This window comes from Rhinoraja longicauda, chromosome 22 (assembly GCF_053455715.1).
Source record: "Rhinoraja longicauda isolate Sanriku21f chromosome 22, sRhiLon1.1, whole genome shotgun sequence".
NCBI classification, from domain to species: Eukaryota; Metazoa; Chordata; class Chondrichthyes; order Rajiformes; family Arhynchobatidae; genus Rhinoraja; species Rhinoraja longicauda.
This window is the reverse complement of record NC_135974.1, coordinates 9,527,078-9,554,290: the sequence shown is the minus strand read 5'-3', so window position 1 is coordinate 9,554,290 and position 27,213 is coordinate 9,527,078. Positions and strand designations below refer to the sequence as shown.

The 27,213-nt window shown below is 44.9% G+C and overlaps 1 protein-coding gene across 2 annotated transcripts in view; it reads right to left on the bottom strand.

The window, feature by feature from the left end:
- lama5 (laminin, alpha 5) overlaps positions 1 to 27,213 on the bottom strand; it is a 277,790-nt gene that overhangs the window by 90,996 nt on the left and 159,581 nt on the right. For both annotated transcript variants that reach the window (XR_013548716.1, XM_078418700.1), the window contains exons 21-28: positions 26,027 to 26,129; positions 25,025 to 25,181; positions 22,293 to 22,428; positions 19,156 to 19,298; positions 13,917 to 14,023; positions 11,647 to 11,800; positions 7,739 to 7,902; positions 495 to 603 (exon numbers count right to left, since the gene is read on the bottom strand). Coding sequence is in view for 1 of the 2 variants with exons in the window: in XM_078418700.1 (XP_078274826.1) it covers positions 495 to 603; positions 7,739 to 7,902; positions 11,647 to 11,800; positions 13,917 to 14,023; positions 19,156 to 19,298; positions 22,293 to 22,428; positions 25,025 to 25,181; positions 26,027 to 26,129 (1,073 nt within the window). In the remaining variant the exon portion in view is untranslated. The remainder of the gene's footprint in view (positions 1 to 494; positions 604 to 7,738; positions 7,903 to 11,646; positions 11,801 to 13,916; positions 14,024 to 19,155; positions 19,299 to 22,292; positions 22,429 to 25,024; positions 25,182 to 26,026; positions 26,130 to 27,213) is intronic.

Genomic DNA, 27,213 nt, shown 5'->3' with positions numbered 1-27,213 from the left:
CAGTTACATCAAGTGTGTAGAAAGGAAGTGCAGATGCTGGTTTATACTCTAGACACAAAATGCCAGGGTAACTGCGAATCAGGCAGCATCTCTGGAGAAAACGGACAAGTGACATTTTGACCATAAGACATAGGAGCAGAATCAGGCCATTCAGCCCATTGAGTCTACTCCACCATTCAACCTCATGGCTGATCTGTTTTCCCTCTCAACCCCATTCTTCTGCCTTTCTCTCGATAAATCTTAAATGCCTTTAACCTTAAAAATACCCAATGTCAGCCTGTGGCATTGAATTCCACAGATTGGCCATCCTCTGGCTAAAGAAAACACGCTTCATCTCCAATTTAAAGGTACGTCCTTTGTTTCCTATTCCAGTGTTTGAACCCTTTTGCTACAATACCACTAATTGGATTGGAGACAGCTTTTGCAAAGAGATTTGCAGCCAAGCATGCGAGGAGAAAGGATTGGTAGTTTTAGATTCATGAACACTCTCTTACCAATAAAACGTTGGACGAGTCTGCCACAATCCGCAGTTCAACTCTAGTCGTTAATTCATATACAGCAACACGATTCAAAGAATCAATTGCAACTCCACGGCAGAGAAAGCTGGAATTAAAAACAGGCTCCAAATTATTAGCCAACAACAAAAAGAATGGTTTGTTCTATGTTGAGCTAGGGTTGCCAACTGTCCCGTATTAGTCAGGACATCCCGTATTTTGGGCTAAATTGGTTTGTCCTGTACGGGACTGCCCTTGTCCCATATTAGGCCCAGGAGGCGCTGTAGGCCCCGACATTGTAGGCCCCCACACTCTAGGCCCCGACACTCTAGGCCCCGACAGTTTAGATCCCGACAGTTTAGATCCCGACACTCTTGGTTTCCGACATTTTATCTCCGCAGTTTGGGCCCGGGGACACAGGCGCCGTAACTGAGGTTGCGTAGCAACCCGCCTCCCGGCCCGGACAATCGCCATTGGTGGAATGGGATCACGTGGCTGCTGGCTGGGTGAGGTCACAGGGTGCGTGGGGCGGTGATGTCACCTTGTCCCGTATTTGGGAGTGAGGAAGTTGGCAACCCTAGTTGGGACAGGAATACATCACACAACAATTTATCCTTCCACTAGTTCAGCTCACCATTGTTCAGAATTCAATGACCAAATAAAAGTGCATTCAATTTTGTTTGCCTGTTTACATGTGAGAGTTGGGGTAGACCACTGTCACTGTGTGAAACCCATGCCCTGGCTTGTCATTTTCTTTTCCTTCTTTAGGGCAAGATCTGCAGGTAATAATGCTTTGAATTATCAATGATATGGATATCAAAACCACTAATTCAACTCCCGCTTCTGCGATTTACTCAGGGGCTCCTTCAAATTAAATCCACCTAATATTCCGCAAGACTCAGTTGTTTAAAGACTTTTACGAGGATTTTGCCAGGAGTTGAGGGCCTGAGCAAAAGGGAGAGCTTGGACAACTCTGTTCCTTGGAGAGCAGGAGGATGAGAGGTGATCTTATAGAGGTGTACAAAATCATGAGAGGAACAAATCGGGTAGACACACAGAGTCCCTTGCCCCGTGTAGAAGATTCAAGAACCAAAGGACGTAGGTTTAAGGTGAGGGGGGAAAGATTTAATAGAAACCTGAGGGGTAACTTTTTCACACAAAGAGTGGTGGGTGTATGGAACGAGCTGCCAGAGGAGGTATTTGAGGCAGGGACTATCCCAACATTTAACAAACAGCTAGAAAGGTACATGGACAGGATAGGTTTAGAGGGATATAGGCCAAACGCAGGCAGGTGGGACCAGTGAAGATGGTACATGTTGGCCGGTATGGGAGATTTGGGCCGAAGGACCTGTTTCTACTTTGTATGACTACATGACTTTATAACCTTGCTGTCACAGGGGAGCAGCATTTCCACAGCATTTTTCATCCCTGTAACTGCACAACTGCAGAGCGTGACAGAGCAACCATAAAATGCAGCAACATTGCATCTTTTATGTACATAGCACCTTTACCATGGCCAAACAGCCAAATGCATTTTACAGAAAAATGATCAAACAAAAAAAATTGGCACCAAGCCACAAAGAAACGTTTGGACAAAAGGTCAATCGAGCACATGGATTTTCAGGGAACATTCTTGAAGAGGAAGGTCATGCTGCCTGTCCCGCTGTGATATTCCAGCATTTTGTGTCTATCTTCGGTGTAAACCATCATTGGCAGTTCTTTCCTAAACTAAACTAGAGTTTGAGAGGGGGCGAGACCAAGAAATTGTGTGAAGACAAGTTTGAATAATTTAAAATTGAACCAGGTAGAAACAAGAAACTGCAGATGCTGGTTTATACCAACCACAGACATAACGTGCTGGACTAAGTCAGCGGGTCAGGCAGCACCTCTGGAGAAAAAGGATGGGCGACGTTTTGGGTTGGGACCCTTCTTCAGGCCTTAAAAGGGAACCATTCTTAACTGAGAATAATTGGAAGTTTGCAGGCAAGGTGGTGATGGGTGAAAGGTTGTGGACCAGGATATGGTCAGTAGAGATTCAGATGATCGCAAGGTTATGGAGAATGGGGCCAGAGAGATGCACTGAGCCAGAGACACAGATGAGTGGGTCTGGATATGAACGGATGGAAGGCCAGAGTCTGGTGATTAGATAGAGATGGAAATATGTGGAGTGCTATGGACATGAGGTCAGAGACACGGTGGGAAAAAAATGCAAGTGTTACTGCATTGGCGGCAAACCAGAACACAAAAATCAAATGCATTTAAATGATTTTTTGGCGTTCGCAATTCCTGGTCCCCATTTCCTGAATGAGACCACAATTAGTCATTTCGTCTGGGGAAGATCCCGAGGGCATTGGATAAAATCAGACTTCTGTGTGAGGAAGTACCTGGAATCTGCAGTGCACGTCCCATTGTTCAGGTCCAGCGGTGGAAAAGGTCCATTAAAACAAAAGCAACTCGGCATTTCGTTTTTGAAGCTGTCTGTTGTGACTTTACTGCAGAACCCAAGTCTCAACTCTATGCAAGCCATTTCGCTTGTGATTATCAATTCGTCTTTCTTCTCCTAACTCACTTCGGTGTTAGACCTTGCCTTCTGCATTACATACAGGCACAAAACGAACACTTTCTTCTCTTTAGTCATTCACAGGAAGTGGCCATCACGGCAAAGACATTCATTGTTCATGGAAGATGGACACAAAATGCTGGAGTAACTCAGCAGGTCAGGCAGCATCCCTGGAGAGACGGAACAGGTGATGTTTCGGGTCGAGACCCTTCTTCAGATGCATTGTTCATCCATTGATTGCTCAGGCATTTGGGGACAGTTTTATCATTAGCATTGTTTTTGTTATTATTGTCACGTATTGAGAGATTGTGAAAACATTTGTTTCTGTGTTATCCTGTCAAATCATACTCTGCAGGTCCCACCACTGATATTCTGTCATCCTTGGTTCCAGAGCCTTTCTGGATTATCCGTTTTGCCGGACCAACAGAGGTTACGGCCTCGGAGAGGAGTCCAATGGTACTGGGACGGTCCGCCTAAGCAGCCGGGGAGCCGAGAAACCGGCCGGCAAAGTCGGCCTCGGAATGGATCTGCCATGGGAATGGATCTGCCGGTTCTGGCTGGGCCGGAGTTCCAGAGTCCTGGCCACGGGGGGGGGAAATACGACTTTCTGATCGGAGCAGAAGTCCCGACGAGGTTGAGATCGGCCATCTCACGGCCTAGGCGCCACATTTTTGGGGAGTCTTCCGGGGGGGGGGTTTGAATTGCTCTCTCATAATTTTGTCTGGATTAAAGGACCACCAGTAGCGGGAAATTTGGTGGTAAATCTGTACATGAATACAATTAAAGCTGTTCAGGAGGTAATGCTCTGCAAAATACACCAGAGTGTGGAATATCGTGTTGTGGCATTAGAGCATTCCAGTTGCAGAGAGCATGCAAATATAAGAAAAAGTGCAAGGCTCGCAATGAGGCTCATTGGAAGATCAGAATTAGACCGTAGATTATGGGAGTACCATACAATAAGTGATCTGATAACAGCGAGGAGGAAGCTTTCCCAGAATCTGGTGTTAAGTGCTTTCACGCTTTTGTATCTTCCGTCTGACAGGAGAGGGGAGAAGAGGAATGACTGAAGAGAAGACGGTCCTTGATTATGTTATGCATGAGGTGAAGCTGGAGGTAATCAGGTGTGGCTGGTTTGTGTGATGGACCAGGCTGCATCCACAACTCTCTGCAATTCCTGGCCATCCACAACTCTCTGCAAAGGCCATTCAGCCCATCAAGTCTGCTCAGCCATTCGATCATGGCTGATCTATTTTTCTCTCTCCACCTCATTCTTCTGGCAACCTTTGACGCCCTTCCTAATCAAGAAACTATCAAACTCCGCTTTAAAAATACCCAATGACTTGGCCTTCACAGCCACCTGTGGCAATGAATTCCACAGATTCACCACCCTCTGGCTAAATAAATTCCTCCTCATCTATTTGTAGTTCATGGGCCTGTCAGTGAGTTTTATCCAACAGACACAAGGTGCTGATGATAAGATACATATCAGAAGTACAACCGACAGCAAACTGAATATATATTTAAAAACCTTTAAAAGGCTACTTGAAAGGGTCGGACAAGACAAAATGGACAACTTTTTATCTCCTGCAAGCCAGCAGAGGTGAGATGGGCCAAACTGGTGAGATGGGCCAACAGAGGTAAGATGGCCCAACTTTCTCCCACTGTAAAATCCTGCAGTTTTAGGAGAAGATTCAGTTCTGAGAAAGCGCATTCCTTTTCAGCTTGTTACAAACCTAATCACATTTCTTTAGGAAATAAGATCTGCCGCATCTTATTAGCAAGCTAATTTTGCATAGATTTTTTGGGATGAACTAGAAAGTTCAACAGCTGTGACTTGCTGAGAAAAAGCAATTAAAATTCTGAGAAGCATTTTGTAGATGAATTGGTTAAGTTTAGCTTAGTTTAGAGTTACAGCTTGGAAACATGCCCTTCGGCCCATCGAGACCGTGTCAACAACCATGTACCTCTTTGAGAGTGCGGGAGGAAACCGGAGCACCCGGGGGAAAACCCATGCAGGTCATGGGGAGAACATACAAAGTCCGTACAGACAGCACCCGCAGTCAGGATTGAACTTGGATCTCTGGCGCTGTAAGGCAGCAACTCTACCACTCTGCCACCATACCGCCCTTGTTTGATGCTGGGTGATATAAATTCATTTGACACAACCTAGGGGTTTGAAGTAGGTAGATTGCAATGTTCTCAAATGCTTCTCCAGCTAAATTCATGTTTTAACTCGAAAAATTACATGGAGATATACTTCACATCTGCTCCAGCTAATTACACAAGGTAAATAATTCAAAATTACAGTCATCCCTCATTTTCAAAGCATTATATTTGATCTGATGACTTCTAAACACATTTTCCCACACATCCCCATGCATCTGGCCTACTGCCTACTCTAATATCTGCAGTTTTCATTAACAACACAAGTATGTGAATGTTGACTTTAGAAATGAGTAGTTCAAATTCCTTTTACGCTCCATCCAAACTTAAAGCCAGATTTGCAAAACCCAAAGACTTGAAAATTAAATCTTTGCAGCACCAATCAGAATTTTGGTTGCAAAACTGACTTTATGTTTTTATTTTAGCCACATTTATCTGCACCCTTTAGCTTCCAGTTTTCCAATTAGGATTGCTCATGAAGGATCATAGTGACTCATATCTCCGCGACATGGGAGTAGCTTTTCCCACGCTTTGCAGACAGTGAGGGAATTTGAACAATTAAATATCACGTGCAATGAAGGGGAGAGAGCAGGAAGGTGGTAATAAAGTGGAGCATGAGCTAAACATAGGACTAAGCATAGGAGCGTGTTCGTAGGGCCAAATGGCCCACTCCTTTCCTTCTGTGTTCCTATGAAAATTTGAACCATTAATCCATAAACTGTATTCAATGTTTACCGCAGTAAATAATATACTAAAAATCCCAAAACAGCTATGCAGCTGACAACATAATAGTAATATAGTTGGGGGCGTCCAGAACCAGGGGCCACAGTTTAAGAATAAGGGGTAGGCCATTTAGAATGGAGATGAGGAAAACCTTTTTCACTCAGAGAGTTGTAAATCTGTGGCGTTCTCTGCCTCAGAAGGCAGCGGAGGCCAATTCTCTGGATGCTTTCAAGAGAGAGCTAGATAGAGCTCTTAATGATAGCGGAGTCAGTGGGTATGGGGAGAAGGCAGGAACGGGGTACTGATTGTGAATGATAAGCCTTGATCACATTGTCTATTGTCTATCATGAGCCAAATACAAAGTGCCGGAGGAATTGAGCAGGTCAGGCAGCATCTCAGGATGGAATGGACAGATGATGTTTCTGGTCGGGACCCTTCTTCATACTGATTGGAGCCAAGGGATGGGGGTGGGGGGACGAGAGCTGGAAAAGAGAGGTGGGGTGGGACAAAACCAGGCGGGTGATAGGTGGATGTAAGTGTTTGTATCATCATGCTCAATATAAAATCAGATTTATTCAGAGCCTTGTCATGGCACTGTGACGGCCATGTGTCTATGCTGGCTCCACGTGGAGGCACCCCATCAGTAGATCCCCTCCCTCCACTGTCTACCCCACCCTTACGGGCTGCAAACTCCAGAACACCATCACCACGTAATAGAAATGCTTCTCATACTGCCATGTCTTTCATCTAACCAAACCTGTCTCCCTCGCTCTGACATAAGAAACTGCAGGTGCTGGGTTACAAAAAAAACTGGACACAAAATGCTGGAGTAACTCAGCGGGTCAGGCAGCACTTCTGGAGAACATGGGAAGGTGACATTTCAGGCATTTCAAGATCCCTTGCATCTTGAAATATCCGTTAATGGGAATAACGTTCCTTTGGAAAACTGCATCTCAAGCTGTCTGGATCTTGCACAACTCTCAACCTTCAAGCAGAAGCACCCAGACTTCCCCACTCCAGCCTTGCTACATTCAGGGGTTCAGAGCACACCATCTCTGCTACAAAAGAAGGGAAGGCATGAACAGATACCGCAGTCATCACTGGGGTAGGTCTTGTCAAGCTCTGAAGTTTTACATCTGACCTACTGAACCCAGCCAGCACGCAACTAGGAACATCTACTTCACCTTCCAGTCCCTGTTATGTTCTAACTAGATTTACCGCTGCACAGGTAATGTTGTTACAGCAGGTAAAAAGAGATCGGAACAGATGCATGATATCCCACCCAATCCTCTCTGATGCATCCCTTTCTGGGCGATGGTACTGAAGGCGAGAATGGAAGTTTAACACCTCCTTTTAAAATTTGATTCCATCGGGGGAGCAGCAACAATCAGCCACAGGATTTTGTGTTTTTCTGCTTTTTCCTTTTTACTTTCCATTTGGTACTTTGTCAAGAGCAAGTATCTGGTCTAATTTCAAAAAGGTGAATCCAAAAGCAATACGCATAGAGGCACAATAATAACAATAAAAGCTCCTGGATTTCACTGTGCTTGCTGGAACTTTAATCTGGGAAATCTGATCAAGGTTAAAACAAAGACTGTCACAAAGTGTTGGAGTCACTCAGCGGCTCAGGCAGCATCTCTGGAGAACATGGGTGGAGAACATTGATGTTCTCCAGGAATGTTACCTGACCTGCTGAGTTACTCCAGCACTTTGTGTCCCCTTTTTTGTAAAGCAGCATCTGCAGTTCCTTGTTTCTACATTGGAACAAAGATTGGTGTTTTTCAGGAGTCATCCTTACCTGTATTTGCAATGGTGGTGCTCAATTGTGATGTGCCGGTCTTGCCACCCGACAGCATTCACAACAACACTGAGGCTTTCTCCCGGATCCGTGTCAGTCGCGTATTCAATGAGAACCACGTAGGCGCCTGAATGTGGAACCCTCATTCGCAATTGTACATTCATCTTGAAAATATAAGAAAATAGAGTTACAGCGTTCACCAACAAAAGTGCTAAGAATATTAAGGGCCTGTCCCACTTAGGCGATTTTAAGGCGACTGCCGGCGACTGTCAAAGTCGTAGCAGATCGCCAAACTTTTCTTTTACCCGACGACAATGACCACGACAATGCCGAGTCAGGTCGAGATTACAGCGTCTTCGGAAACATCGCGAAATTCCCTCGCTGTCAATGCTTCTCCGTCGTCCTAATTTTCACTGAAATCACTGACAAGTCGATAAGTACTTGAGAGTTTTGAACTACAACACCTTGTATGGGTTACCTAAAAACCAAGCATCACTGTAACAAGGCATAAACTGGATTTACTTCCAGTTTACTAATAGCTGTATTAAAAAATATATATATTTAAGTGGTTAAGTGGATTTTTGTGAAAAGTGTGTGGGCATTCTTTGAAAATATACAGGAGATGCATATCTGGTTTCTGGGTTGCATATCTGGGTTGGGAGCCCACTTTAAATGTAATGGCTGATGGCCATAAACATTGCAAAATTTCCACAGTTACCTGACCGTCAAACTGTCGCCTCCAATCTACCTGTCAAATGTCCTGACGGTAAATAAATTGGTTAAACACAAGCATTTTATGGTATTTTGAAATGACTACTTATTTTAATATTATGTGCTTCTAAATGCATCTAAGAGAACCTAGCAAACCTGGGGACAGCAGGCGACAGCGCCCGCAATAAGCAACGATACCTGGCGACAAGCCAGCTGTTGCCGAGAAATTTCACTCCGGATGATTTCTCAGTGACGCGCTGAGATCCACTACGATTCTTGGAAGACTCCTCATGATCATGCCCGCGATACCCGGCGAACTGTTGGCGACAGCCTAGTCGCCGGCAGTCGCCTTAAAATTGCCTAAAGTGGGATAGGCCCTTTACTTTCCAATTCATCGCATGATGGAGGTAAGGAATAGGTGTCGTTTCGGGTCGAAGAAGGGTCTCGATCTGAAACGTCACATATTCCTTTTCTCCAGATATGCTGCCTGACCCGCTGAATTACTCCAGCTATTTGTGTCTATTTTCCACTGGTGAAGGTTTGGTTACAAAAATAAACCAATTTACAATTACTGGACAAAGTAGGTAGCTTTCTCCCTAATAAACACATCAAGCTGAATGCATTACCTAACTGATGGTGAACACAAATTCAATTACAATTATCACGAACGATCAGATTAAGTCTTTGAAAGGGAATAGTTTGGTTCAAAGATACGGGTTGGAAATTGGCTCTTCGGCCCACCGAGCAATAGTTCTATCCTACACACATAGGGAAATTTTACCAAAGCCAATGAACCTAAAAACCTGCATGTCTTTGGAATGTGGGAAGAAACCGGAGTATAATCACGCGGAAAACGTACAAACTCTGTGCAGACAGCACCTGGAGTTGGTATTGAACCCGGGTCTCTGGTGCTGTAAGGCAGCAACTCTACCACTGCCCACAAGGTGGTACAGTGAGACACATTAGACAGGCTGGTCAACAGCTGTGCAAAAATTATGCAGTGGCTTCAACACTGGGTACTCACAGTAATAACCACTGATTAAAAATACTGTGAGGATTGGATTAACAAGCCAGCTAACAAAACCATGGCATAATATCAATGTACTGATTCAGAGGCTGGAAGCATATGTTGAATGAGTCAGAATGACAAAGGTATGTAGAGGCAGAGGAGCTGAATGGCCACAATTGTTCCACCATCCATTCAATGCAGCCTCACAGTAAGGGAAAGATGCCACATTGTCAACATTGTCACACTTCACCAACAAAATAAACCAGGATTAAATAATGTTAGAAGGGAGGCATGGTGGAGCAGCGGTAGAGCTACTGCCTTACAGCGCTCATGACCCGGTTCGATCCTGACTAAGGGTGCTGACTGTACGGAGTTTGTACGTTCTCCCTGTGACCACGTGGGTTTTCTCCGAGAGCTTCGGTTTCCTCCTACACTCCAAAGACATACAGGTTTGTTGGTTTATTCACAAAATGCTGGAGTAACTCAGCAGGTCAGGCAGCATCTCGGGAGAGAAGGAATGGGTGACGTTTCGGGTCGAGACCCTTCTTCAGACTGATGTCAGGGGGGCGGGACAAAGGAAGGATATAGGTGGAGACAGGAAGATAGAGGGAGATCTGGGAAGGAGGAGGGGAAGGGAGGGACAGAGGAACTATCTAAAGTTGGAGAAGTCGATGTTCATACCACTGGGCTGCAAACTGCCCAGGCGAAATATGAGGTGCTGTTCCTCCAATTTCCGGTGGGCCTCACTATGGCACTGGAGGAGGCCCATGACAGAAAGGTCAGACTGGGAATGGGAGGGGGAGTTGAAGTGCTCGGCCACCGGGAGATCAGTTTGGTTAATGTGGACCGAGCGCAGGTTTCAGCGAAGCGATCGCCGAGCCTGCGCTTGGTTTCACCGATGTAAATAAGTTGACATCTAGAGCAGCGGATGCAATAGATGAGGTTGGAGGAGGTGCAGGTGAACCTTTGTCTCACCTGGAAAGACTGTTTGGGTCCTTGGATGGAGTTGAGGGGGGAGATAAAGGGACAGGTGTTGCATCTCGTGCGGTTGCAGGGGAAAGTGCCCGGGGTTGGGGTGGTTTGGGTAGGAAGGGACGAGTGGACCAGGGAGTCACGGAGGGAACGGTCTCTGCGGAACGCAGAGAGGGGAGGGGATGGGAAGATATGGCCAGTGGTGGGGTCCCGTTATAGGTGACGGAAATGTTGATGGATGATATGTTGGATCCGCTGGCTGGTGGGGTGGAAGGTGAGAACGAGGGGGATTCTGTCCTTGTTGCGAGTGGGGGGAGGGGGAGCAAGAGCGGAGCTGCGGGATGTAGAAGAGACCCTAGTGAGAGCCTCATCTATAATGGAGGAGGGGAAGCCCCGTTTTCTGAAGAACGAGGACATCTCGGAAGCCCTAGTGTGAAACACCTCATCCCGGGCGCAGATGCGGCGTAGACGGAGGAATTGGGAGTAGGGGATAGACTTTTTGCAGGGGACCGGGTGGGAAGAAGTGTAGTCCAGATAGCTGTGCGAGTCAGTGGGTTTATAGTAAATGTCCGTCACTAGTCTGTCTCCTGTGATGGAGATGGTGAGGTCCAGAAATGGGAGGGAGATGTCGGAGATCGTCCAGGTATATTTAAGGGCAGGATGGAAATTGGAGGTGAAGTGTATGAAGTTAGTGAGTTCTGCATGGGTGCAAGAGGTAGCACCAATGCAGTCATCGAAGTAGCGGAGGTAGAGTTCGGGGATGGGGCCAGTGTACGTCTGGAAGAGGGATTGTTCGATGTAACCGACAAAGAGGCAGGCGTAGCTAGGGCCCATGCGAGTGCCCATAGCTATGCCTCTGGTTTGGAGGAAGTGGGAGGAGTCAAAGGAGAAGTTGTTGAGGGTAAGAACCAGTTCTGCTAGGCGGAGGAGAGTGTTGGTCGATGGGGATTGGCTGGTTCTACGGTCGAGGAAGAAATGGAGGGCTTCGAGACCATCCTTGTGGGGATGTGGATTGAAATGTGGAAATAATTCAATGACAGATCAATCCAACTGCTTTATTTCCAATTCCTCTCACTCCGAATTTGGTTGCAATTTCTAACCAATTTATTTTATTTGGATCAGATTTCTGGTAAAATAGTTTCAGAGAGAGTTTCAGACGGAAGCATTAGTGCTTGTTCACTGGTGTCCCATCCCATCACTTCACTATTGCACTGACCTGTTTGTCGTTGAGGATGACCATTGATGGGTGTCTTGGTGTGGGCTGTACTGCACGGCATTGACTATGGAGGTAGTTCTCATAGGCACACGTTCCATCATTGGCCTGCAGTGAGGGAAAGCCATCCAAGGAAAGATGTCTGTACAGCAAACAACTGTAGAGAGAGAGAGAGAGAGAGACCAACCTCACTGCATCACTGTCACAATTGCAAGAAACACAATGGAAACTCAAATCCATTTTACTCTCAAAACAAAACCTGCAAATATTGGAACTTGAGATAAAAGCAAATTAGACAATATCTGATGGAAGGAAAATAGAGTTACTGTTTCAGAGTAACGTAGTTCCCGAACAACATCCCTTGTGACTGAAAGAGCTGCAGATGCTGGAAATCTGAAATAAAAACAGAAAATGTTAGATGCACTCAACAGGCTGGGCATCTGTGGAAAGAGAAACAGAGTTAATGTTTCAGATCAAAGCCTTTGTCAATGCTGGGAAAGAGAGAAAAAAAGATAGTTTTAAGTTGCTGAATGTAGGGGAGGAATGAAGAAGATGGAGGGTATATCTCTGATAGTGCGGGACCAAAGTTGGCAGAGGATAAGCTGTGATTGCAAGCAAAATAATATAAAAAGCTGCCAAATGTGGAGTTGCAGGGAGTGCCCAGCATGTCGGGTTGGGCTAGTAGGGAGAAAAAATGAGCCAATGTTATAGAAGGATAACGTCCAGAAGAGTTGGCCAATTCAGATACAAGTAGAGAGAGCAAGTTGGAGACACAAGGACATGCAGATGCTGGAATCATGGGCAAAGTGCTGGAAGAACTCCATGGATCAGGCAGGATCTGTAGGGAGAATGGACAGATGACGTCTCAAGTCGGGACATCTTCCCTTCTTCAAACTGATTGTAATAAGGAGGAGAACGCTGGAAAGAGTGGTAGGGCCCAGTACACAACTAGGCAAATGATAGGTGGATACAGGTGAAGGGGATTTGACTGACAGATGGATGGAGTGAGTGAGAAATGCTAGAGGTGAAAAGGAGACAAAAGGTGTCAGATGAGGAGAGAAGATGAGTGAAATGTAAAGCCATGGATATAAATGGAAGGGGACAGGGGAGGAGGGGGGGTTGGGGTGAAGAAAGGCAGGGTAGTGTGAGAAATGGGTGAGGATGGCACAGTTAAGAGAGAGGGGATATTACTTAAAATTGTATCATTCAATGTTCATACCATTGGGTTGTAAGCTACCCAAGCAGAATATGAGGCACTGTTCCCCCAGTTTGTGCATGCCTCACTCTGGCAATGGAGAATCCCAGGAAAGAAAGGTCAGCGTGAGAATGGGAAGGGGAGTTAAAATGGTTAGCAGCCAGGAGATCCAGCAAGCCGTGGTGGACAGAGTGCAGGTGGTGAAATGGTTGCAGAGAAAGCTAGTCGCCTGATGCTGTCAAATTCAAAGCTGAGCTTGGAAGGCTACAACATGCCCAGAGATAAGATGAAGTGCTGCTCCACAAGCTTACTTTTGCTCAATGGAACTTTATAGTCACATGTACTTAGGTACAGTAAAAGCCCTTTTTTTGCATAAAGTACAGTAGAAATCTTACTATACATGGGCGTACTCAACTACAACAGTGTAAGAATAGTAGAATACACTGAGGCAGTACACAAGAGTTGCCATATTTCCAGTTCCATCTTGTACCCTTCTGAATCTGAATCTGAATTATCTTTATTGTCATTCAAAATGAATTGAACGAAAATCATTTGCCACACAGCCACAACAATACAGAGTAAAAGACACAAGACACACAATTTTAACACAAACATCCATCACAGTGACTCCTCCAGACACCCCTTCACTGTGATGGAAGGCAAGAAAATTTCTTCTCTCTTCTCCCACGGACAGATAGTTCGACTTCTGCCGAGGCGACCGAGGCACGTTCAAAGTTGTTAAAAATGCTAGATATTATTCGCACAGGTCAAATCTATATCCACTTATATTTTACTTTAATCAAGGTAATTCTTATTAAACTACAAAGTAGAAGACGGAGGTCTCGATGCCAAACCCTCAGCACATCTTAAACTCCTCGGAGTTTTGTACCAAGGTACTGTTGGGCAGTGACATTGAAGATGAATAAATGGGTGAAATGATGGAGGGCCGACCAACCCTCTGGTACAGGCCAAAAAGTAATTCAACCAAAATAATTCAACAAACTTTTCAAATGTAATTATAATAGAAACGTACAAGATTATCCTTGCAAAAACCCAACAATTTTTTCAGCAAACTCACTTCTGACTGGTGTCTTGATGGCTCACTGTGTAGGTGCAAGGCTCTGTCACTCTGAGCTGGAGGATTGGTGCTTCATAGTAAGCACTGGGCAATAGAACCAGGTAGTCCTGCAAGACAAAGAAAAAGATGGCCGAAGAGTCATACAGTAGCAATATTTTATTTCTCCAATAAATATTTTTTGAAGATCAATATTTTCCATTTTTAAATACTTTTCTTACTGTAATTGCAACAGATGATTAACCAACAGAGTAAAAACAGTGGGGACATGGATTGCTTGATGCACCTCCACAAACACGATCGACTAAAAGAGCCGCTTCCATGAGCAACAAAATAAATGCTGCAGGAACTCAGCGGGTCAGGCAGCATCTGTGGAGGGAAATGGACGGACTGACTTTCGGGTCAGGTCCCTTCTTCAAGAGCGGAGTAGAGTGGAGATAGCTGGTGGAAGGAGGTGTTGGAAAGGGGTAGGGCAAGGGCTATTTTGGCTATTCCTTTTGTTTAGTTCATAGCACAGTTTCGTCCAAAAAAAAAATCAGAAAGTAAGCAGTGTTTCAAGCTGCTTCTGTTCACCGAGTTAACAAATATGATTGTGGAGTTGCATCTTGGACAGCCCAGTTTTCCGTAATTTTCTTCTCCTGATTGGCTTCTATTTCTGCCCACGCGTCTAATCTGGGATCCCAACAGTGCGATTTGAACAGGGGCCCCTGCTAAATATTTCCTTACTGCTCCCAAATATCTCTCCTAACAAGTGGGAATAAAACAAAGATGTTCCTGATGGAAGCAGGGACCTTTCTTGGAGATCATCCCAAATAGTCAGGTGGAAAAGCAAAAAAAAATGTTCTGATCACAATGCCTTCTGTTTGCATTCAAATGGTTAATGGGAAAGTAAATTGGAGAGAGGGTAAGAAAGTCTGAACCCTCATCACAGCTAAAGCTGCAACCAAAACCTTAATAGCATCAGATAATCATTGCACAAGTTCCAAGGGTTAAGTTACATTTTAATAGTGCCAAGTAGAATTAGATTTCAGTTTGGGGCATTAAGTCAAACAGCAATTGGATATTATAGCAATTGGTAAATTATAAGCAAGATGATCTTCACTAGATTTTAGAAACATAGAAACATAGAAAATAGGTGCAGGAGGAGGCCATTCGGCCCTTCGAGCCAGCAGCGCCATTCATTGTGATCATGGCTGATCGTCCACTATCAATAACCCGTGCCTGCCTTCTCCCCATATCCCTTGATTCCACTAGCCCCGAGAGCTCTATCTAACTCACTCTTAAATCCATCCAGTGATTTGGCCTCCACTGCCCTCTGTGGCAGAGAATTCCACAAATTGACAACTCTCTGGGTGAAAAAGTTCCTTCTCACCTCAGTTTTAAATGGCCTCCCTTTTATTCTAAGACTGTGGCCCCTGGTTCTGACATCGCCCGACATTGGGAACATTTTTTCTGCATCGAGCTTGTCCAGTCCTTTTATAATTTTATATATTTCTATAAGAGCCCCTCTCATCCTTCTAAACTCCAGTGAATACAAGCCTAGTCTTTTCAATCTTTCCTCATATGACAGTCCCGCCATCCCAGGGATCAATCTCGTGAACCTACGCTGCACTGCCTCAATTACAAGGATGTCCTTCCTCAAATTAGGAGACCGAAACTGTACACAATACTCCAGATGTGGTCTCACCAGGGCCCTATACAACTGCAGAAGAACCTCTTTACTCCTATACTGAAATCCTCTTGTTATGAAGGCCAACATGCCATTAGCTTTCTTCACTGCCTGCTGTACCTGCACGCCAATTTTCAGTGACTGGTGTACAAGGACACCCAGGTCTCGCTGCACTTCCCCCTTACCTAACCGAACACCATTGAGACATTTTACATGAAAAAGTTTGAGTTGAAAGGATTGCTTCAATGTTTGGGGCGGCACAGTGGCGCAGTGGTAGAGTCACTGCCTTACATTGCCAGAAACCTGGGTTCGACCCTGACTACGGGTGCTGCCTGTATTGAGTTTGTATGTTCTCCCTATAACTATGTGTGTTTTCTCCGGGTGCTCTGGTTTGCCCCTTCACTCCAACGACGTCACGGTTTGTAGGTCAATTGGCTTCTGGAAATTGTAAATTGTCACGAGTGTGTAGGATATTGCTAGTGTGTGGGATGATTGCTGGTCAGTCAGTGCGAACATGGTGGGCCGAAGGACCTGTTTTCACACTGTCTCTCTCTAATGTCTAATAGCCGCATTAAGAATTTGCACCCTGAATTCTCTCGGCAGAGTATTTGACTGCCAATGTTTATATTGGAGCAGCCAATGCCGAGTGTTTGATTTGTAACAGAAGCTGGAAGGAAATTAGTGGTAAGTATTTACATCAACCTAAGTGGCCAGCAGGGATAAAGGAATGTTTGCTGACTGCAACCGACCACAAAGCAAATAAATAGTGAATTGAAAGCAGAAGTTCTGATCTAAACTAACTGCGGATTTGGCAGATGGTTAGGTTTCCCCATCCAGAACCATGTAAAATTGTGCGGTTGCCACAACATATCAATATTCACTTCCAGAGGGAACCTGAAGCCTGAAGCCATATTTTCACCTGGATAGAGTGAATGTGGAGAGGATATTTCCACAGTGGGAGAGTCCAGGACCAGAGGCCACGGCCTCAGAATAAAAGGACGTACCTCTTTAGAAAGGAGACGAGGAGGAATTTCTTTAGTCAGTGGGTGGTGAATCTGTGGAATTCATTGCCATAAATGGCTGTGGAGGGAAAGTCAATGGATATATTTAAGGCGCAGATTGACAGATTCTAGATTAGTACGGGAATCACGGGTTATGAGGAGAAGCTGGGAGAATGTGGTTGAGAGGGATAAATAGATCATGCACAATTGAATGGCGGAGTAGACTTGATGGGCCGAATGGCCTAGCTTTGCTCCTATAATTTATGAACTTCATCAGCGCAGATACTTCATTGTTATGTAAACTTTCCGGTCCAATTCTTGCCACCCGAGACACGAAGGCCTGCTCTGCCACTCAGCAGGTTCCACAGCTGAGAGCAGAGAGTCTACTTGAACCGTCGTTTGTTGGAATCATAGTACCTAGAAGCATGGGAACAAGATGCCCCATCTACACTAGTCCCACCTGCCCGCGTTTTGCCCACATCCTTCCAAACTATTCCTATCTATATACCTGTCCAAATGTTTTTAAAATGCTGTTATAGTACCTTCCTCAACTATCCTCAACTAGCAGCTCATTCCATATACCCATCAACCTCTGTGGGACAAAGGGTTGCCCCTCAGGTTCCTATTAAATCTTTGCCCTCACACCATAAACCCATGTCCTCTGGTTCTTGATTCTCCTATATTAGAAGATCTGCATCTACCTGATCTATTCCTCTCATGATCTTGTACACCTCTATAAGATCACCCCACATCCTCCTGAACCCCAATGAGGAAGCACTGAGCTGGATGGATATATATTAGAGTTTGGAAGAATGAGAGATGCTCTCATTGAAATGCATGAGATGCTCTGGTTGTATCCCCTGCTGCAAATATCTTCGTCATAGCTTGCTGTGAAGGGGAAAAAAAGGTTTGTAAATCTCACATCCAGATCCCACATTGCAAATTATCCTGTTATCTGGGCAGCTTAGTAACGTCATGTGGGGAACCGAAGACCTCATTTAACAGATGGGTTTAAGGGTTTTCAAAGAAGGAGGGAGGGAAAGAAAGAGCAGGTGGTTGTGGAGGCCAGGCAGCCAAGGATGAGACCAAAGAAGTATAGAGTCGAGGAAAGGATCACATGAGGTTATCGTGGTCCATTAACCTACCAGGGTTGAAAGCAGAAGGGAGCCATGCAGTCAGAGAACCCAAGATCAGTATCGAACCAGGCTCCCCAACTAGTTTTGTTTTATTTATGTTTATTATTGTCCAGAATGCCGAGTTACAGTAAAAAGCCTTTGCTTGCATGTATCCAGTCAAAGAAAACTCCGCAGTGCACAGATAATGCATCCAAAGTCAACATTTAGCACAAGATAAAGTCTGATGAAGTCCAATTAAAGATAGCTCAAAGGTCTCCAATGAGGTAGATGGGACGTCAGGGCCAAATTCCAGCTAATTCTCATAATCCTGAATGGAAGAACTAATTCCTAAAGGTTTTAGAATTAGTAATGATTGGATGATGTACGCATGTAGACACAAAAGGTAACTCAGCGGGACAGGCAGCATCTCTGGAGAGAAGGAATGGGTGACGTTTCATGTCGAGACCCTTCTTCAGACTGATGTCAGGGGAGTGGGCGAGACAGAGATAGAATGTAGTTGGAGACAGTAAGACTGATGGGAGAACTGGGAAGGGGGTGGAGAGAGAGGGAAAACAAGGGCTATTTGAAGATAGAGAAGTCGATGTTCATACCACTGGGGTGTAAGCTACCCAAGCGAAATATGAGGTGCTGTTCCTCCAATTTGTGCTGGGCCTCACTCTGACAATGGAGGAGGCCCAGTGCAAATTACTGGACTTTATCTGTCTATTGGCGAGATCAAGCCTCCGCTCAATCCGCCTAAACCTACCTGATCTCCCGGTTGCTCAGCACTTCAACTCCCCCTCCCATTCCCAATCTGACATTTCAGTCCTAGACCTCCTCCATTGTCAGAGTGAGGCCCAGTGCTGCATGCGGCGGCTGATGGGGTGGAAGGTGAGGACAAGGGGGACTCTGTCCTTGTTACGAATGGGTGGGAGGGGGAGCAAGAGCGGAGCTGCGGGATATCGAGGAGACCCTAATGAGAGCCTCATCTATAATGGTAGAGGGGAACCCTTGTTTCCTAAAGAATGAGGACATCTCCGATGAGCTGGTATGGAAAACCTCATCCTGGGCGCAGATGCGACTTAGACGGAGGAATTGGTAGTAGGGGATAAAGTCTTTACAGGAAACAGGGTGGGTAGAAGTGTAGTCTAGACAGCTATGGGAGTCAGTGGGTTTGTAATAGATGTCGGTCAATAGACTGTCTCCTGTGATGGTGGGATCTAGAAACGGTAGGGAGATGCCAATGATGGTCCAAGTTAATGTGCGCATTCCTGTTTAAAAAAAACCTATTCCAAATAGCTCGTGAGTACATTGTCAACATTTGCTTACTGCATCCACACTTAGACCTTAAGTCTTAAAGTCATAATTTAAAGTCCCAAACAAACTCAATTGTGCATCACATTGTGTTCAGCAGCACCTGGTCCCAAATGTTAAATCCACAACCAAATGATTCTTACCAAGAGGATATCCTCCGCTTCGATCATCACAGACCATATACCAGGGTTGAGCACAAAAGGTTCCACGAAGGTGTTCTGTGGCACGGTGACAAAGGTTGGCTCGGTGCTGGGTGTAAATATGATTTGCTTAGTTTGCTCCGAACCTGGGCATCAATCCACAAAAGTTAACGTTATTTCCATTCTTTAAGTGGCCAAATATCATTAATTAAAACTGACGCAAGACGGGTTTATTTCAGTTTAGAGACACAGCGTGGAAACAGGCCCTTCAGCCCATGGGACCCGTGCCGACCAGCAGTCCCTGTGCAAAAACACGACCTTACATGAGGGACAATTTACAATGACACCAGGCCAATTAGCCTACAAATCTGTACATCTCTGGAGTGTGGGAGGAAATCGGAGATCCCGGAGAAAACCCACACAGGTCATGGGGAGAACGTACAAACTCCGCACAGGCAGCACCCATGGTCAGGATTGAACCCGGGTCTCTGGTGCTGAGGCAGCAACTCTAACGCTGCGCCACCGCGCCGCCATGAGGCTGACAATTTTCCACAAATAGTGATTTAAGAATATGGACCTTTCCCTGAAACCCAATAAATTTATCAATTGAATTGCAATGCAAAAATGATCCCAATTAAATTGTAGATGATATGGACAATGCCACATTTGAATATTGGATAGAATGCATTCTGCATCAATGCGATAGACATTCAAGTTAGCCTCTAAGCACCATAAGAAAATAACTGCAGATGCTGGTACAAATCGAAGGTATTTATTCACAAAATGCTGGAGTAACTCAGCAGCCTCTAAGCACTATTGGGAAACTATACCTGAAAACGAATTAAATTTTCTACCTCAAATGGGTTTGTAGGGTTCACTAAATTAGCGTGGAAAGGAAAGGCCACCATTGTTTATCCACCTAGTTCCTCCTTCATTACCACAACTCAAAGACCTTACTAACCATTAATCTTCTGTGAAGATGACTTCCTAACATCGGTTCTATATTCACCATTTTCTGATATAAAATGGGTCAATTTTCCTTCCTCAAGCATTTTAGTCCATCCCAGGATGTGATTGCCATTAGAGAGCCTGGGATTTAACATCCATCTGTTTTCCCCTTCCTGGCCATTTCAGACAGAAGTTGAGACTAAACTCTTGGTCTGGAGCCACATTTAGAACATGGTTGATTTCCTCCACTGGACATACTGTAAGTAAATTTACTTTTAATTGGTAAATTGTACATGTAAATTTAATTTAATGGCATCACAGGTAATGCTAACTTTTTATTTCAGAATAAGTTAACCGTCGTTGTAACGGATCATAGTGGGAAGAATGACACAAAATGCTGGAGAGACTCAGCGGGTCAGGCAACATCTCTGGAGAAAATGAATAGGTGAAGTTTGGGTCTGATGAAAGGTCTCGACCTGAAACGTCACCCATTCTTTTTCTCTAGAGTTGCTGCCAGACCCGCTGAGTTAATCCAGCATTTGGTGTCTTTCTTCAGTACAAATCGGCATCTCCAGTTTCTTCTTACACATAGGGGGAAAAATGGTGTCTGTTATTAGGGATTGTCCGCTATAACCAAGTAGGGGATTATCATTGTATAAGTAGTAGAAACAAACAACTACAGATGCTTCCAAACTCTCAATGAAATAGAGAGGGAGATGTTAAAGAAAGGCACAGGAGAGAGGAGAATTCAATATCATTTCCATGAGATACCAAGGTGTGTCCAGTACCATTACTACAGGAGATGGACAGGAACAAAAAATAACTAAGGAGTGACTTGTGAGATTATTAGGCAAGAGGCTCTTTCAGCAATGGCTGCAGGTAGCAAAGAACCCAGCAATGAATAATGTACCACCCGTGTCATTTTAAGCTCAGTTGGGTACATTGCACAAGAATCTTTGCTTTCAATGCAACAATGCACTCACTTTAACTGCCACCTTGTAGAGACCAGCATCTGTGTGGCTAAAATCTTACCTGTTCTTTGCCTCTGATAAGCTGCAACTTTGCCAAACACTGTGACAGATCCTGCATTAATATACCTCAAGATGAAACTAAACAAGTAAAGCTGCAAATCCATCACATGCATCGTTACTGTGACTCTATACTGCAAAAACGAGAAGGCATTTGACAATGGCACATAGGGGTGACACAAGGCTGCGAACAGCAAAGGAGGCTGCCATATAATAGATGCAAAGTCTACTTGTCTGTAGAAGAAGCATCCACCTGCAAATTATGTTGGCCCCGCCCACACCCACAAGCACTGCCAATGCACCAAAGATGGGGACGTACAAAGGGGGCGTACAAAGTTAGGAAAAGGGGACGTACAACGGGATCTGGGTGTCCTAGTGCATCAGTCACTGAAAGGAAGCATGCAGGGCAGCAGGCAGTGAAGAAAGCCAATGGAATGATGGCCTTCATAACAAGAGGAGTTGAGTATAGGAGCAAAGAGGTCCTTCTGCAGTTGTACAGGGCCCTAGTGAGATCGCACCTGGAGTACTGTGTGCAGTTTTGGTCTCCAAATTTGAGGAAGGATATTCTTGCTATTGAGGGCGTGCAGCGTAGGTTTACTAGGTTAATTCCCGGAATGGCGGGACTGTCATATGTTGAAAGACTGGAGCGACTAGGCTTGTATACACTGGAATTTAGAAGGATGAGAGGGGATCTTATCGAAACGTATAAGATTATTAAGGGGTTGGACACGTTAGAGGCAGGAAACATGCTCCCAATGTTGGGGGAGTCCAGAACCAGGGGCCACAGTTTAAGAATAAGGGGTAGGCCATTTAGAACAGAGATGAGAAAAAACTTTTTCAGTCAGAGAGTTGTGAATCTGTGGAATTCTTTGCCTCAGAGGGCAGTGGAGGCCAATTCTCTGAATACATTCAAGAGAGAGCTAGATAGAGCTCTTAAGGATAGCGGAGTCAGGGGGTATGGGGAGAAAGCAGGAACGGGGTACTGATTGAGAATGATCAGCCATGCTCACATTGAATGGCGGTGCTGGCTCGAAGGGCTGAATGGCCTACTCCTGCACCTATTGTCTATTGTCTATTGTCTATCCCTGGACTTGCAGTAAAAAGGATGGACGAGCAGCAAAGACTTTTTTTAAGGTGAATTACGAAGGTCAGAGCGCCACTTACAGTTGCCACAAACGTTAAGATTCACCTCGCTGACCACGACCATTCCTTTCACATCCACGGGACCACGGTTCACGAAGCGGAAGACGATGCGAAACAGGTCGGGGGAAGTCACATTGACAGTCACAACCACCTTAGTCTAGGGGAGAGAGAAGCGGACGGGAAGCATAACAATTCCACCACCTCACCGCGCACTAATCCTAAAAGCCAGCAGCCCAACGAGACCAAGCGTAACGAAACGTGCAAATACATCTTCGCCCGAGAGGCAGTCATTGTAAGATACAACCTCGTGGATCGAAGATATTTATTCACAAAAAGCTGGAGTAACTCAGCAGGTCAGGCAGCATCTCAGGAGAGAAGGAATGGGCGACGTTTCGAGTCGAGACCCTTCTTCAGGTCGAGATCCTTCTCCTCAACCTCGTGGTTTCAAGCATTATAAAATATATTACAAAAGTCATTGTATTAATAGTAATATTTCATATCATATATCATATCAGAGGCATAGATAGGGTACAGAGTCAGAAACATTTGTCCCCAGGGTAGAAAAGGCAAATACTAGAGGGCACAGCTAGAAGGTGAGAGGGGGAAGGTTTATTGGAGATGTGGAGGGCCAGTCTTTTACACGGGGAGTGATGGAGTCTGGAACACACAGGGGTGGTGGCCGAGGCAGATACGATAGTGGTGTTTAAGATGCTCTTAGATAGGTGCATGGAAGTGCAGGGAATAGAGGGATATGGATCATGTGCAGGCAGATGAGGTCAGTTTAACTTTGCATCATGTTTTGGCACATACATTGTGGGCTGAAGGGTCCATTCCTGTGCCTTACTGCTCTGTGTTTCATGTTCTATTGGCGTCAAAAACATTTGCTTGTCAACAATGGTCCCCCTAATAAGGTTTGGAATGCATTTTCAATACAGTTAATCATTTGATGATACAAATGTCGACTTTTCATTTATGAAATATATGATGTCATACGAGGCATATGCATTGGTCTTTTATCTCATTTCCATCTCCCTCTTTACGGACGTACAAGTACCGTAACAACACATAATCAGTTTGAATCCCAGAGGCGAGGATTGAGACATGAAATCATGGACTATGAGCATGTCTTTTTCATTTATACCAAGTATTTGCCAATGAAATAATTTGTTAGGTTTTTACTTTGGGTCCTTTTTAAGGTGAGGTGCATTAATCACCAGTGGTGCATCGAACTTCTAGCAATTTGTCCAATACCAACATCAAACATGACCACAGCACATACAGGTGCACCATAAAAGTCCCTCCACCATAACCTCACTACTGCAACTTTTCCCCATTCCAGGTCCAAGCGCCTCAATGAGACGATTAATTCATGTTTTATAGAGCAGGCATTTTGAATGGTCATTCATTGTTATCCTCAGTCCGAAGAAGGGTCTCGACCCGAAACGTCACCCATTCCTTCTCTCCTGAGGTGCTGCCTGACCCGCTGAGTTACTCCAGCATTTTGTGTCTACCTTCATTGTTATTCAGTAATTAATACATAAAATGCAATAAAAGTAATACTAACTGCTTATTTTATCAACTATTGTTCAATGTTGCTAACGGAGTAGGTTGATAAATGAGCTCATGGATTTTTCACAGGTTTATTGCTTGAATACCATGATTCATATTGGGACGTGCTTCCATTGGCACCAGGAATCCTTCAGGACATGGGCATTGATGAGGACAAGTACTTTCAAAGCTGCAACCAGGTGAACTTGCAACCATTCTTCAATTTGATCTCTGACTTTCTTCATGAGAATGTCCACATTCAGGACAGAGTGATCAGGTGTGAAATCACAGGTGATTTTTCCCCTTCCTGGTCTGGAGCAGCTAAAACTAACTGAAAACTATCGTAAATGGAGGCCTTCAGTTCACGAGCAGGCAATAGTTTCTCCCTCCGAACCCTTGAAAGATCCCAACAACTGTTTTCGGTGGATAAGCAAATGTCCATCCATTGTGTTTCAGCATAAACTTCCCTGTGTCTGATTGTTTCATAGACATCGAAAATAGGTGCAGGAGGAGGAGGTGCAGGAGGATCATCCACAATCAGTAACCTATGCCTCTGCCTTCTCCCCATATCCCTTGATTCCACTAGCCCCAATAGCTCTATCTAACTCTCTTTTAAATTCATCCAGTGAATTGGCCTCCATTGCCTTCTGTGGCAGAGAACTCCACAAATTCACAACTCTCTGGGTGAAAAACTTTCTTCTCACCTCAGTTTTAAATGGCGTCCCCTTTATTCTTAGACTTGTGGGCCCTGGTTTTGGACTCCCCCAACATTGGGAACATTTTTCCTGCATCTAGCTTGTCCAGTCCTTTTTATAATTTTATATGTCTCTGTGAGATATTGTTTTATTGTTTCATTGTTTTAAGTAGTGAAGAAGCGAAGATGCATTTGTAATCATCTGCCTTGTTTACCTACGCAAATGTCCCGTGTAAACTTGCAACTTTTCTCCAGCAGTTGTCAGAGAGACAGAGAGAGGGATTAAAAGGCAGCAAGGAAGCAAAATCTAAACACAATGTAACAACGAGGTACAGGCTTTCTTCTCCTCATGAAGTTCGTAAGTTACAGGAGGAGAATTAGGCCATTCGTCGCTTCAAGTCTACTCTACCATTCAATCATGGCTGACCTATCTTTCCCTCTCAACCCCATTCACCTGGCTTCTTCCCATCACCCCTGACTCCCGTAATAACCAAGTGGATCTGCCACCTACCTGAATCGGAGACATCTGTGCATAACCCCTCCAGCTAAAGCTTTCAAACTCGAGTGGATTAAAGCCGAAACGAACGGCCCTGCCATCAAGAGCTGATCCATCCTCAATCTCAAACCGCAGATGGTGCAGATCGGGGAAGTAATGATCAGACTTTGCTCTTTAAAACAAAAAGAGCATTAGGAGGGACTGAAGCCAAAGGTTTATTACAAACACATTTTTTTAATAGGATAAGGGAGTTTGCACAACAGCGCAGCAGGTGGAGCTCCTGCGTCACTGCGCCAGAGACTTGGATTCGATTATGATCTCAGATACTGTCAGTGTGCAGTTTGCACGTTCTCCCTATGACCGTGTGGGTTTCCTCCGGGTGCTGTGGTTTCCTTCCATCACCCAAGGACCTGTGGGTTTGTAGGTCAATTGGCCTCCGTAAATTGCCCATTAGTGTGTAAGGCGTGGATGTGAAAGTGGGACAACGAAGAAGTAGTGTGAACCTGTAGTCAATGTTTGAACCCGGGTCTCTGGTGCCGTAAGGCAGCAACTCTTCTGCTAGACCACTGTGCCGTCCGTCCACAGCAGTAGGAGTTATTGGGACATTTATTTGATACTCGTAAAGATAGTTGATTTAGAAATCCAGTGACCTACCAATACCAAGTGTACCGGTATCTGGATCACACACATTCAGCAGTTTATAACCAAGAACATTGTGAAACAGTGTAGAAAGGAGACAGATAAAACACAAAACGCTGGTGTAACTCAGCGGGACAGGCAGCATCTCTGGAGAGAAGGAATGGGTGACGTTTCGGGTCGAGACCCTTCTTCAGTGTCAGATGAGAGGGAGCAGAGAGATATGGAAGGGCAAGGTGTGAAAACAACAGATCAAAGCAGACGGTGATCAAGAAAATGTAGAATGGTTCATTGTTGACTAAGGGGGAGGTGACAATGAGGCATACATTCAGTAAAATTATACCACAGCTCCAACACAAGAACACCAGACTGGAGGCTTACTGGTTGCATGCACGTCCTTCAATATTCTGTCTGCACTGGCAACTCCCTGACTGCTCAGTACACATCAAGCTTCCCACAGAGCCTCCAATGTCACACTGGCAGCCTGCAGGCAAAGAGAAAACATGAACAGATGATTGTTAATCTTGAAATCAATACACTTTGTAAGAAGCAATCTAGTTGATATACATTTGGTTGCACCAATTTCATCAGAGGCAATTTGCCTCAACAGATTAAGTTATTATTGAAGACAAGACTCTGATGGTGCTTCAATGGGAACTGCTGCAAGTTGACCAAATCTGAACTCTGCTCTTTTCTCCCCTCTCTTTCTTCTGCTTTCTCCCCTTAACCTTTGACACCCTTACTAATCAAGAACCTATCAATTTCCACTTTAAAAATATCCACTGACGACCTCCACCGCCGACTGTGGCAATTAATTCCATAGATTCATCACCCTTTGGCTAAAGAAATTCCTCCTCATCTTATTCTAAAGATTTTTTTTGAGGCTGTTCCCTCATGGTCCTAGACTCTCCCACTACTGGAAACATCCTTTCCACATCCACTCTGCCTAGGTGCTTCATTATTCAGGAGATTTCAGTGAGACTCTCCCCTCATCCTTCTAAACTCCAGTGAGTACAGGCCCAGAGCCGTCAAACACTCCTCACACGATAACCCCATCAACCCCAGGGTCATTCCCATAAACCATCTGGACCGTCTGCGATGCCAGCACATCCTTCCTCAGATACAGGTCACAAACGACTCACAGTACTCCACACGTGGTCTGACCAGCGCCTTATAGAGCTTCAGCTTAAAAATCTTGCTTTTATATTCTCGTCCTCTCAAATTAAACGGCAACATTGTGTTTGCCTTCCTTGCTGCCGGCACTACCTGCAAATTAAACTTACATTAATAACCTTATGGCATGTTGGCCTTCATTGCGAGAGGATTTGAGTTTAGGAGCAAGGAGGTCCTGCTGCATAGGTACAGGGCCCTGGTGAGACTGCACCTGGAGTATTAGGTGCCATTTTGGTCTCCTAATTTGAGGAAGGACATCATTGCTATTGAAATAGTGCAGCGTAGGTTCACCAGGTTAATTCCCGGGATGGCAGGACTGACATATGATGAAACAATGGGTCGACTGGGCTTGTATTCGCTGAAATTTAGAAGGATGAGAGGGGATCTTATATAAA